Genomic DNA, 13,710 nt, shown 5'->3' with positions numbered 1-13,710 from the left:
GGTCATGGTACAGTAAATGTGGCTAAAAGGTCATTTTACAGCCTATTTAGATCTGTGGTGCTTGCAGAAGGCTGTTTCTGAGTGTAATTGAAGGTATATTGAACCTGTGGATAATAAACCTTTCTTGTATAGGTTGAGTACTAAATTTTTTGTACCCTGTCCTTTCCCATGCAGTTTTAATGAAAAGTATTATATTTTATATTATTCATCTACCATATAAAAATAGATATAAAATAAAATTGTTTTATCTACTGTATCTGAAAAATAAATGGAAATCCTGTAATAAATTTAAAAATTCACTGCAGTTATCTGTTGTGGGATTCTGGGGTCTTTATTATGTAGCATATTTTTGTATAGTAGTGCGCAAAAAGTCTCCTCAGTATCTGTGATCTCAGTTGAGGCTTGTTTTGTTTATGTTCATCAGCTCTTCATGGACGCCTCGAGGGAATTACATAGAGTCAAACAGGGATGACTGTACAGTTTCTCTCATCTATGCCGTGCACCTGAAGAAATCCGGCTCTGTCTTCTTTGAATACCAGTATATTGACAACAACATCTTCTTTGAATTTTTTGTAAGGCTTTTTATATGGTGAATCCAATCTTATATAGTAAGAATTCAACCCAGATAAAGATCATTATCAGCAGCTTTCCCCCCTTTTAAGTTCCCTGTATGCCCATAGCTTGTTATTGCTGAACAAGATAAAAAAAATGTGCTTGTCTTTCTGTCACTTATACTGTCTTGTGGCATTTATTTCATCTTCAAAACTCAGTCTGAACTGATCCTGTCTGCCATGCAGTGGGATTTTTCCATTAGGGGTCATGACTGCCCCAGTTAGTCCAGCCTTTTGCAAGACAGGTATTGGTGGTGGATGATTTCATTTGGGGGTGTTTGACTGGAGTTGTCTTTGAAGGACTTGACATTTAAAAAGAGTTCTTCCAAGGCAGTAGTATGTGGAAACCTTTAGGTCAATTTGTGTCCTAGTAATTTAGTAAGTAAGATGAAAAGAAAGGCAGGAGAAGTTCAGGTGATTTTCAGTAGGAATTAGGTGTCTGCACTGCGAAATGGAGGGGCTGGGGATCATTAGCTCTGACATGGGAACAGCCTGGCTGGGCTTGCACCGTGGTATACTCAAATTGCTGAAAGAGTCTGGTCAGCAGTGACCAGAATGGGAAAGGCAACCCTGCTCTGCCCGTCTGGATGCACTGGTTGGTGTCCAGTGAGCTGGAGGGTTCCCAGCACCAGGATTTGCTGTGGGGTCTAGATGCCCGACGTTACTGAGATGCTTTGGAAGGTTCTACTGACACCTGTATCACTGTCCTTGTCATGTTGTACCTGCCATTTGGGATGGAAAAAAATGTAATAGGGGGTGACTCAGAAAGGCAGATGACTGGAAATTTTCAGTCTCTTCTGTAACTGCCCCTGTAGCTGTCTGACAAGCTCTGTTTTTCATCAGAAAAACACAGCTCATGGCAACTCACAGGAGTGAGAAGTCTTAGCTGGTGTTGGTTAATATTTCTTGAAGTTTGGAAAAAAGTGCAAAGTATCCTTATCTTTAGTAGAGCTGGGAAAGGAAGCCAAAAATTACCTCTTGGAGGCACCTTCATGCTGCTACATCAGTGTGATAGATTGCTATTGCACTTTGATAACAGACCATACAGGCAATGTTATTTAGCCATTTCTGTTTTGTATTAGGCTATCCTGCCTTCTTCACGGGAAGAAAGCAGCAAATATGCTTTCTGCTGTCAGGTGAATGTGCCAGGATTATGAATCCCAGCTCCAGTTGCTTGACAGACTGGCAGGTCTGCTCCTGCAATGGAGCGAATATATTGTTTCTCTGAGCACTGGCTTTGAAAATGGCTTCTTTATTATTGCTTTTATCCATATCCCACTCATTCACCTTCTCTGAATTTATCATTCCATGTTCAAGAAGCAGTGAGCAGTTCAGTCCTTTATCCAAATGCCCATAAATTCCTAGTGAGCCTCGGTATTTCAGGGAAGCCATATTTCATGCTCCTGTAAAAGTCAGTTTTTTCCTTCAGCATGCCTTTGTGCTTAAATATATTTAACAATGACACTTTAGCTCTGGACTGTGGCATTTCAGTGGCAGTTTACTGGGAAATGGTGAGGTGTTTGATCTGCCCTTCCTTGGCTCTATTTACATATTGAAGCCATTTACACCTGATGAGAGGACACTATATATTCTTACCTTGTTTTTGCAGATGGGAACCAAGACACAAAGATGCTGTAGCTCAATTGCACAAGATAATTAGGGATCTACCTTCTAAACAGGTGCTTCTTCTCACCTCTTTTCCTCAATGCTGTTGATCTAGGTTGGAATTGAGTGTACAGATGCTTTGGAGGATGTGGGGTTGCACAACTTATTTCAGACTTGACATGGAGCAGCTTTAAGGAGGATCCTTGACTCCAGGTCAAGTCTGAAAGTGTTGAAGTGGCCTTTCTCCCTGGTGCAAAAAAACCTGAGTATGTGATCTCATGCCTCAGAGGGACTTGGTACTTTTTCATCTGAGAAGACAATTATAAGAAGAAAGAAGTGCACCAAACCCTGCTGTAATGAAATGCTTCTGAGCTGCACTGGACCTGGGCAAGGGACAACCAACCTCACACTTCTGCCAGGACAGACTCTCCATGGCCTGCTGCCTCTTCCTTGATGGCATTACTCTCATCCCTAGGTCAGGTGGCAGCAGGCCAAAGACAAAGCACATATTGTCTGTAGAGAAAATACTTTGTCTTCCAGCTTTGGCCCATCCACTCCTGCTTCCCCTATGACTGAGAAGCCTCTGGCTTTTAGTGAATTAAGTCTTGATGGGCTCAGGAGGAGGAAGCAGCAAGACAAGATTTGCAGCATCCTTGTCCGACCATACAGTGTGAGGCCAAGTCTGAGATCTCATCCTGCTCTTTTTTTGCCATCTCTGTCAGAGGGGGCCATTGGAGGAACTCTTAACCTGTAGCAGACTTTGAAAGTTGGGGGTTTATTTTGCCACAAATAAGGCAGCTGTCTAAATATATATAGACAAGAGGAACAGAGCTGAATCTTGTAATTCCCAGAAGTCATTATGCTAACAGAGATGCACTTGATTGTAGTCACTGATCTTGTGTTTTTATTAACAGATACAAAATGACCAGTGCAAAGAAATGGAGTCCACAGCAGACAAATGGGTGAAGCTCACAGACAATGGGGAATGGGGCTCTCATTCTGTAAGTGTATGAAAAATTCCTTCATGAAGACTTTTTCCATTTATAAATGTCTGTGATTTCCTCTGTCGAGACACGAAACATGGGCCAGCTTCTGTGAATGCATTTGAAGAAGCAGAGCTTCCCTACTACTGAGGGGAAAAGTCATGGAGATCCCTAAGGGGCTGATTCCAAAGGAAATGATATAGATGCAAGACTTTGTATTGATTTCCCTGGGCTTTGAATCAAGTGTTTTGTGAGGTTAAATAGATTTATGCAAATCTGCATGCCACAGTCACTTTGCATGATTGTAATTGAAATCTTTTACAACAGTTGTTTGCTCCTGAGAGCACAGGATTATTCCTTGTGTCTTGGCAGAGCAGTAGCAGTGGGGTGTGTACATGGAGACAAGCAGGACAGGCATTTTATTCTCAAGTGTGTGCAGAAGGGCTGGACTGCACGCAGATTCTGCTCCACGGGGGTTTGTGTGAAAAACAAGCTGGCAGCACCGTGGTGGCTCCTGCAGCATGGATATGAGCCTGTCCATGTTGGGAGTAGGAGCCCTTTGGCTGGCCCGTGACCCAGCTGGCTGAGTTTGCTCTGTGAACGGACCATGTGCAGACCAGCTAATCTGCTGAGGCCTGGCTTCCACTCCACCAGCATACCCTTTTCCCAAGAGCCATATCAGCAAAGGCCCAGCATAGGTGACATTATGCCAGAAGAACAAGGCTTTTGTGGGCATAGGCAGCAGCATACTCTCTGTTTTCCATGGTCTGCTTATGCTCCTGGAAGAGAAATTCTATTTCTGAGCCAGCTCTGGTTGGCAGTGCCTGTTAGCTCAGGTGCAAGACCAGTGCAGCTTACACTGGGAGGCTGGAAAGCTGGGTGAGGAGGGATGGGTGGCATGAGCTGAGAGGTAGATCCAAGGCCAGGGCATTGGCATGGGTGAGCTGAGGGATGTAAGCAGTCTGCATGGGAGATGGTGTCATCTGAGCTCGTCATCTGGGGTGTGAAGGTGTTATCACTGTCCATGAAAGTTGTTGGGATGGCTGGCTGAAATGTAGACACCTAAGCTAGGTGAGATGATGGTTCTGGCTGTCCTGAAGGGTTTGTTCTGCACTGCGAATCCTGTCAAGGTGTCTTCTGTGAGCACAATTTTCCAGTTGCTGCTTCTGCTCTCAGCAGGTGAGTCCTGCTGCACTCGAGCTGGCATTGGGTACCTCACCTTACACAACCTGATGCCTGTTTCAATATGGTCCCGGTTCCCCTGTTACAAGTGGTAGCTCAGCTCTCCTCTGCCCCTATGGGTGGGAGATGTTTGGGTGTGGGAGATACAATGTGCTGTATTTCTACTCTGCTAAATTTTTGAACTCTTTATCCTGGGTGAACAAAAACTGTGGTTCTGCCAGGCCTGTACAACACTCACTGCTGTAAATCACATTATGCTGGACCCTTATGCTGATAGAGTTTATCCCTCTTGTGTGAAAACATAGCACTTTCAGGCCGATATCCATCTGTACTGGGCCAGTAGATGTGGTACAGCTTTGCAGGCCATGCAGGGCCTTGGTGAACCTGCTGCTTTTAGTGATGAGTGACACTGTAGTTACACAAGTGAGCTGAGGACAGAATGCACCAACACTTCTGCTGGAAGAGTTGTCCTGCCTTCCTACTGCCCCTTACCACAGCCATGATACCCCCACCCCACCGCCCCCTCCACAGGGGTTGTGCAGCCACTGGCTGAACAACACCATAAAAAAAAAGTGGGTCAGGGCAGTGAGAAACCAGGTTGTTTTCTTCATCTCATCTGCTGTTTGTGGTCAGAAGTGAGCAGGAGGGATGAGACTGCTGCTGGATACAGCCATGGTTTGTGCTTGGCTTACTGGTCATGATACTGCAGTGCTACATGTAGGCAGAGCTTGATTTTTAAAACCTATAAGCAAAACTCACCTGTGAACTGGATTTTCAAACTCTGGGTCATGTTGAGTTTCTTTATGAAAGTGTTATGAAGGCTTTAAAAACAAACTGATTGACTACATCTGAACATAAAGCTAGGGATAAAAGCTCTTGAGTGCCAGGAGTAGTTGGATAAAGGCAGGAACAGCTTTTCCCAAACTCTGCGTACAACAAGGTCAGAAACAGCTCTTGGTGTTTTTCCAACAGGGTTGTTGGGAAACATTTTTATAAAGCACACTTTGGCACTCCTCATATATGCCTGTACAACATCTGTCTAGCTGTTTCCCCATTATCTCTTGACCCACTTAACAGCATAGGAAAAGCTGCTAGGATGCAAGAAATTTGAATAATGGAAGTAAGAAATAAAACAATGTCTTGGCAAGGGGCTGTCTGCTAACTCACACGTGTTGTTGCAGGTAACTCTGAAATCAGGTAGCAATATATTATACTGGAGAACAACAGGGATTCTCATGGGCTCTAAAGTAGTAAAACCAGTTTTAGTGAAGAACATCACAATTGAAGGTAAGTAGTATTTGTCTTTGAGGTTTTATCTCACTCTTTCATCACAATGTTTGCCAAGTGCTATTTCTACTGCTGTGACTACATCACTGAAGTGGCTTTTTTTAGCTCCTTGTCCCCTGTCTCCTCCTTTGAAGTGTAGAAACAGAACAGCAAAACTTCACAGTAAGGTAAAGACTGGAAAATTAGTTTATCTTGTAAATGTTGCCGTCTAGTGGAGAAGACTGGCTTAGCAAATAGACAAAAAAGGAATAAACAGGTTTTCTTTAATGTAGTATAGAAAGACTGTGATTATTGGTTAGCCCCTCCACAGTGATAAATAGATATATATCATAACAATGACAGTTAAATTAATATTTAAATGACCTTTTTAATCTAGGATTGCTCTTTTGGTCCTGTTGTAAGTGTAATAAAACTTGGAGTGTCATTTAAAGTTCTGAGATGGGTCAGATTTGCATTGAGGAGTAAAGATTAAAGACCTAAATTATGAGTCAGCAAAGCCAAAGTGTCTAAAGTGAGTGGTGAAACTGAGTCTGATTTTTATGCTGTTTTATAGAGCTGGTTTGCTCTCAGCCATAAGCCCAGGTAGGCAGCAGTTACAGATGTATCTCTTTCAGTGCTCTACCTGGAATTTTTCTTACAGGAGTTGCGTACACTTCTGAATGCTTCGCGTGCAAGCCTGGTACCTTCAGTGACAAACCAGGTGCATCTGGCTGCCAAGTGTGCCCACGAGACACTTATTCTGAGAAAGGGGCTAAAGAGTGCACCACGTGTAAAGAAGACATTTATTATGCAGGTACATAAACCAAATGGGTTAAGCAAAACCAGGAAGGTCTGAGAATGTGCAGTCATCAGCTGTTTCAGATGTGAGAGTGGTTGTATCCAGCAATAATAGTCTCCAGTTGAGATGTAAAAGGGAAATGAATGACTTCCCAAAATACGCAGAGGGCACATAGATACATAATGGGCCGCAGTCAAACGTTGTTAGGGGCATCCGTGTTAATATGAAGGGCTGGAGACCTTTATGACCTGGAAGGGGATAGTTCTCCTGAAGGATAGAACAGTCGTGCTGTGCCCTCTCGTGGTAATTTGTGTTATAGGTTGGCGATGACACGAATTTGCTTCATCACTATCTTCAGCCTTAACAGGTTTTGAGGAATGTCCTTTCCAAGCGCTCTCTCCTGGCTTGCCCCTGCATCCTGTGTGGTTGGAAAATGTGGTGATCTAGTTGCAAAGCCTAGTCCCAAAGTCCTCTGCATTCCCAGCTGTGGTTAGGTGGTGATCATCAGATAACATGCTCTTAATCTAGTCTTCATAGTCGAAAGGTCTTCAGATTTCTCCCTTGTAGTAGTTTTAAGAAAGTCCTTGAAGAATCAGTTCCTGACCATAGCACCTGCTATCACCACTGGTGGCAAATGCCTGGGGACCTCTGCCTGTGTTCACAGTGGGAATGGAAATATTGCAAAGTTATCTGGCAATATTTTGGGCAAAATTGGGCCAGTGTTGTAAGGAAGTTTCTACAGGGTTAGAGGGATGGGATATTCACAACTTTTTTGGGTGACCTGTTCCAATGCCTCACCATCCTCAGAGTAAAAAAATTCTTCCTAGTAATTCTCCCTTGGGTATTTTGAATCAATAAAGTCAGTGTGACAGTATGAGCATAGCTGGTATTTTCCTTGCTATGGAAATTTGAATTTAATTTAATTTAATTTTTTAGAATTATGGTATTCTCCCGTTTCAGTTCAGGGGAAGGTTCATGCAGACTTCATTAAGAATTTGATTTTTTTCATTCTCCTTTTGTATTTTTCTGCTGACTCTTTTTAACCTACAGATTTTAAGCTTGTTATGTTTGTTTCCAGGGACCATGTGATAGTTTAATATCCTGTTTCTCACCTTTTCTTTTAGATGAGGGATCCAGTGTGTGTATAGAGCGACCTCCATGCACAAGCAAAGACTTTTTCCAGATCCATACCCCATGTGACAAGGAGGGAAAAGTAAGTAGAAGGCATGATTGACCTTACCGCTATCTCTGCATTTGAAAACAAGGTAGTTTTTTTTAGGAATCCCTTTCCCAATTACTTTCCCAGTTTTGCTTCCAGCATTGCATCTCTCTGAGGCTTTGGGCTTGTGCTTTGCCTGCCGTCTCCACAGCCTTTATCCCTCTGTAAGAATCTGCCAGATACGGGTCTGCCTAAGAGATGTGTTGTGGTGAGATGATAAGTTCCTTGCACTTGTGATGGGTCTGATGGGGTCACTGGTGCTGCTTTCATACTTCCATGCTGGTTGGAGCACAGGGTGAAGTACTGTCCCAGGATAAACCCAGCTCTTTAGTTGTTAATAATCTTTCCTGGCATACTCTGGGCTTGTGATAACTGTCCCAGCAACGCCCAGGCATAATTCAGGTGATACCATGGCACAGGAACATTGGGTAGGACCATTCCTGTTTCAGATAGAAGAGTGTTTGGCTGCATAGGTATGATGTGTGTCATGTCCTTTAGTTTTGGCATCAAAGAAGAGCCTGTGGTGTGGTAAAACAATGGTATATACATAGCCTGGAGTGTTCATGTGCAGCAGCTTAGCTGCTGGTAATGTGTTTGTCCCACGGGATGCCTGAAATAACCTGGACTCTCAGGACACTGTTTCACCCAGAGACCTTAGATCCACCTAGTCTCTCACAGAGGGACCTGCTGGTGGAGCAGCCGGGCTTTGTCTCAGCAGTCAAGTGGGATTTTTGGAGGAATTTGGAGAGGAAACTTCTGTTTACTGCTATAGGAAACCCACAGAGGTGTGGACACATGGTCAGGCCTGTTTTGTCTCTTTCCCATCTCTCTTAGATCCCATCTCTCAGATGTGATTGCAAACAGTCAAATTCCCTAACACCTGTGTGTTTCTGGCCTAATATTTTGTGGCAGGATGGAGTATTTTGGAGTCTCCTGATCAGCCAGTTTCAAAATGCAGTTGAGAGCTCTTATGCTTTGATAACGAAGCATCAGTGAGTTTAGCCCCAGAGCTGGCAGGCTCTGCAACCTGGTCTTGACTCACTGATTTCTGCTCTGTTAACTGTCTCTAATGACTCAAGAAATTAGCAGCAGTGTTCATGGCTGCACCCCCAGGTACAGCTTTAATTGCAGCCTCCTGCAGATTGTTCTGTCACTGCTCTGTGTGGTCTAAGTCTCCCTGGCATTGGATAGATTCCTGTTATTGACCCTTTTTCTGCCGCCTCACTGGCCTTCCCCTTCACTGGTGGACATCATTGGAATGCAAAGTGGGTTTTTCTGCAGACACCCTTCATTGTCCAGTTGCAATGACAGCAGCAGGTGTCACAGGCACACATTGGCTGAGTTTTCAAGATTGGTTTCACTGCTCTGCATCTCTGAAAATCGGTCCAAGTTTGCTGTACTCCCCAGGCATCTCTCCACGTGATGCAGCTCAATGAGAGGGCCTGACTCTGCAGGCCATCTTCAGGAGAACAGTGGCTGTAAAAGACCAGCCTATTGATCCATGCTAAAATAAGCCAGGTTTTCACTGAACAATAGATTGTTGTCTCCCTTCTGCTGTCCCACTCCATGTGTAGAAGCGGCCTCAGGATATTTAAGCACTTGACTCTTGACTTTTCATCTGCCTGCTGCTTTAAAATCCCAGGCTGAGCGCTTCAGCCCCAGCCTCAGAACCCCTCACCACATGGCCACAGGCACTCTCTGACCCTCTTCTCCCTGCTCAGATGCAGTAGGTTTCCTGTGGTGTGTAGTGTGTCTGGGCTCTGGGCAACCACACAGGTGCTTTGCCAGTTCCTGAGCCTTTTTATTTTAAATGCTGTGCACCCTGATGCTGCTGAAGGATTTCTGGAGCAATATTTCAGATAATCTCTTAAGTGTTCAGGAGCAGCAAGGGCAGGAACAGGTCCTGATCCATAGGAATTTGTGCCACTCTGGCAGCAGGAGTAGTCTGCTTGAACAAAGCAGGCAAAGCAGACCCAGTGCCAGTGACCAGATTCAACCAAGGTGGCCAGACGAGTCCGTGGAGATGAGGCACGGCCAGTGTCAAGCTGGAACACTGTGTCCATGGGTCAGTCAGGATGTGGGTCAGCCTGGGAACATGACCTGGCACAGGCATGGCTGCAACAAAATGCAGGCAGGGATGAAGAGTGAGAGCCTCAGCTTAATTGGAGCTCCCAGGAGCCAGGGCCTGAGCCTGAACTTCTTCCGGCTTATTTTTTGAAACAGTTTCAAGGAGGATCAATACTTCTTCAAGTGCGCTGTGTTACGAGAGGGCTAACCCTCCGTGCAAGCAGCTCAATGCCCAGGGTGTCAGGGGCTCTGTATCAAATTCATGAAGTGAAATCTCCCTTACCTGAGCCTCTGGCCTCAAGATCCCTGATTACTGGGACCAAAGGGTGGAAGTACCCAGAGTGGGAGTACCCAGAGTGGGAGCTGTGGACAGGTTAAACTCTTGCCAGTTGGGCTTTTCAGCTGTGGAACTCAGCTAAGTTTCATCTTGAGATATAAAACCCTTTCAGAGACAGACCCAAAATCAGATGAAATTTGAAATACAACTTCGTGGGTGATGCATCTCACCTAATCCTTCTCCTGAAGACAGAAACTTGTGTCCTCAAAGGGGGGTGATGATGATGAAGTGATACTGTTGTATAGGGTAACACCATGGACTGACTCATGTTAGTGTTCATAAACTGCTTCTAATGTGATGAAGAAGGATTGGAGGGGTTTTGGGAGAGCTCCTTCATGGTTTTGGCATTTTCTCAATAGGTGAAAAATGGCAGGAGAGAAATTGGGGACTTTTCAAAGAACAAGCCAGTATGAATTAAAAATGCAGAATGTGTGGTGCTCTCTGCTAAGAGATGCCTTCCCAATAAAGGGCTTTTATAAGACAGAAATTATATTTTGTGTTACTGTGGTTAAAATGCAGAAGTTGCATATCCAGTTAGAATTATTTATCTGATGTTCCTCAGAATCATTTGCATGGGGAAATTTACTAATAAATAGGAATGAACAGTAGTAATTGTTTTAAGCTTCACATTTTTATTTTGTTCTTAAAGTCTGATATTGTGGAATCTCCTATGAACCTAATCACTTCTGTGACCCTTACCCTCCCTCCCCTTTACTGTCCTGGATGTGCAAGGTCTGTTTTTGGTCTCAAATGATGGGAATACCCTAATTTAGTTTACAAAGGGGACCTTCCTTGATGCATCTAGTCCTAAAACTTCATAGTACACTGTGTGAGCTCAGTGTCTCTTCCTTCCAGACTCAGATCATGTACAAGTGGATTGAACCCAAGATCTGCAGAGAGGATCTCCCCGATGCATTGACCCTGCCTCCTTCTGGAGAGAGGCAGGACTGTCCACCCTGCAATCCTGGCTTTTACAACAATGCCTCATCTTCCTGTACTCCCTGCCCACCAGGCACATTTTCGGATGGGACACAGGGTAGGAATCTGCAAAAAAATTCACGTCCCTCCAAAAGCTGTCATCTGCTTGCATGTGACTTAGTTTAGTGACAGATCATCATAAGCCAGTGTTCATTCTGTGTTAAGTACTTGTTAAATAACATTGGAGAGCAGGATGTGGATATCTGGTTTCTCTCCTAAGTCCTTTCTTATCCGGGATTGTTGCTCTAAGTTGACCTGCTGTGTTCTGGATGCATTTCTTGGCTGATACAAACATCCTGAGAGTTATTTTAAGGGATTCTGAGAAGGGAATTAGAACTTTGACAGTCAGCAATTCCTTCTCAGCCATTCTCCTGTCCATGCTAAGTTCTTTGCTGTGGAAACCTCATTTTAAGCCCAGTCAGATGAACATCCTGCCAACATTGTCTAGCCTAAACTCTGGCTTGTTGATTCTGAGATACATTGACCCAATGGTCCCCTACAGCATTTTGTGGGAGCTCTTGTTTATCAAACCTTCAGCTGAATCTATTAAAATTAAGTGTGACTTGGGGGACCAGTTGCAGATTAGTTACCACGAGGTTACAATCTACAATTTATAAAATCCTGGTCTCATTTCCACTCTCCTGGTCCTGGTAAGTCTTTGACTGTTTAACTACAAAGAAATAAACTATTTTCTTTGCTTATTACTTGCTTCAGAGAGGAAAAAAGCAGTATCTAAGTTCTTTAAAACACTGTTTGGGATGTGTTTTGGCTGTGTGATATCCTTTTCTGCCCTCTCACCCTTAGAGTGCAAAGCCTGCCCTGCTGGGACTGAACCAGCTCTTGGGTTTGAGTACAAGTGGTGGAACATCCTGCCAGGAAACATGAAGACATCTTGCTTTAATGTTGGCAACTCGAAGTGTGATGGGATGAATGGTGAGCCAAACTCCCTGTGTTGTTTGCCTGTCTCCTGCATGGATCCCTGTTGTAATGAAGCACCCATCAAAATGAGTGTGCTCTTGGCTCAAAACACAGTTTCCTCCCTTTCCTTTAGTTGCACCAGGCTTGAAATTGCTTGTGGGAAGCAATGTCACAGTATCAGAAAGAAATAAAAAATCTGTTGTACACCAGAAGAGGGCAGGAGCTGCAGCCTGTATGGAGTTCCCTCAGCAAAGACCAATCCCACCACTGGCTTTAATGCATCTTTAGATGCGTTCATATCCCCATTGAAAAAAAGCACTGTTTTGTCTTCTCCATAGTTTATCTCATTTTCTGTTTTGTGATAACTGTGCCGAGCGAGGTCACACATAATTCTTTTAGGAAACTTAATTACAGTCTGTGATTTTATTCATTTAGCACTCAATGCTTTCTCTCTGCACATGTGCTAAAATTGCAGCAGAGAGCAGTCACAGCTCACTGGTGAAAATGATCCTGTTTGGGATGTCTCCAGCCCTCTCTGACAGATTTTCCTCAGTCTGATCCACCCTGTCAGACTGATGTAACTCAAGCTCTGAATTATGTGTGTTGAGCAGAGGGGAACTGAAGTATGTGCTTAACATTTAACACGCAGATTCACTGATTCATCTGTTTTAAGGCTGAAAGATATCAGATGGATCATCCCCCTTGAGCTGCACAGCACAGGTCAGGGAATTTCAATTGCTTTGCTGATTTCAAAGGTGACAAGTGCCTGTAAAATCAGCAGTTCATACAATGGCTAAAATTCTTCCTAATGGAAGCATTATGATATTGCTCTGTAATTTATATCAGGCATCTTTAAAATACACTGAAATACTGAATTTTCAAAAAAATATGGTAACAGAGATTTCTTTTGCCACCCATTTATTGAATTTTTCTTTCTTTTTCTGTCCTGTAAAGGTTGGGAGGTGGCTGGTGATCACATCCAGAGTGGTGCAGGAGGCTCTGACAATGATTATCTTATCTTGAACTTGCACATCCCAGGATTTAAGTAAGGAATGGGATATTTTTTCATCTATTTTGCATTTATTTCAGTCCCTTATACCTGTTTCACACTATCCCAGGGATGATGTGAGTCTTCCTTTCTGAAGTGGAATAATGTAATAAATAAGAGACAAGGGGAAACTTAAATTTTATTCCTGTGTCCCCAGTTTGTCCATTGAGGCAGGCAAGTGTGTAAGACTTTGGTTTTTAGCAGTGTTTGCTTCAGTCCAAGATACAGCCAGTTGACTGTCTGGAAACTGAGGAAAGATGTTCCTATCCCTCTGTTTCTAAATTATTCCACAGTAACCAGCTAAACCTGCCGTGGGGTGGAAACTGGTGCCTGCCCTAAAAGTATTTTAGTGAAACCCAAGTTACTTTGCCCTTTGGCTCCAGGCAGCCTGCACAGTCTGTGCTTCCCTTGGAGCCAGCAGGGAGATGCAGGCACTGCAGAATAATGGGAATCCCACCACTCCTGAGCCCTCAGACAGGATTAAATACCTGCTTGAGGTGCTTGTGTCTTTGTCAAAAGAATGAGCTTAGACTCCTAGCTCACACCAGGTGCTGAATATTGAGATAGATCAGGTGTGGAAGATGAACCTCATCCTCCCTTTGCTGTATTCCAGATGAGGTAGGTGCAATTACATTGGTGTAAATCACTTGAGGTATGTAATGCATTTTAATAATAAGGTTCCCTACCAATATGGTCA

General features: G+C 43.8%; 1 protein-coding gene across 1 annotated transcript in view; it reads left to right on the top strand.

Annotated features, from left to right (window-relative positions):
- Nucleotides 1-13,710, top strand: part of ELAPOR2 (endosome-lysosome associated apoptosis and autophagy regulator family member 2) — a 96,985-nt gene that overhangs the window by 64,930 nt on the left and 18,345 nt on the right. The window contains exons 4-11 of the mRNA XM_048301018.1: nucleotides 425-572; nucleotides 3,131-3,217; nucleotides 5,563-5,668; nucleotides 6,309-6,461; nucleotides 7,571-7,659; nucleotides 10,925-11,105; nucleotides 11,852-11,980; nucleotides 12,920-13,010. Of these exons, the coding sequence (XP_048156975.1) occupies nucleotides 425-572; nucleotides 3,131-3,217; nucleotides 5,563-5,668; nucleotides 6,309-6,461; nucleotides 7,571-7,659; nucleotides 10,925-11,105; nucleotides 11,852-11,980; nucleotides 12,920-13,010 (984 nt within the window). The remainder of the gene's footprint in view (nucleotides 1-424; nucleotides 573-3,130; nucleotides 3,218-5,562; nucleotides 5,669-6,308; nucleotides 6,462-7,570; nucleotides 7,660-10,924; nucleotides 11,106-11,851; nucleotides 11,981-12,919; nucleotides 13,011-13,710) is intronic.

The sequence above is a fragment of the Corvus hawaiiensis genome, chromosome 4 (genome assembly GCF_020740725.1).
Source record: "Corvus hawaiiensis isolate bCorHaw1 chromosome 4, bCorHaw1.pri.cur, whole genome shotgun sequence".
Taxonomy (NCBI): domain Eukaryota; kingdom Metazoa; phylum Chordata; class Aves; order Passeriformes; family Corvidae; genus Corvus; species Corvus hawaiiensis.
The sequence above is the reverse complement of the archived record's forward strand: the minus strand, read 5'-3'. Positions and strand labels throughout refer to the sequence as shown.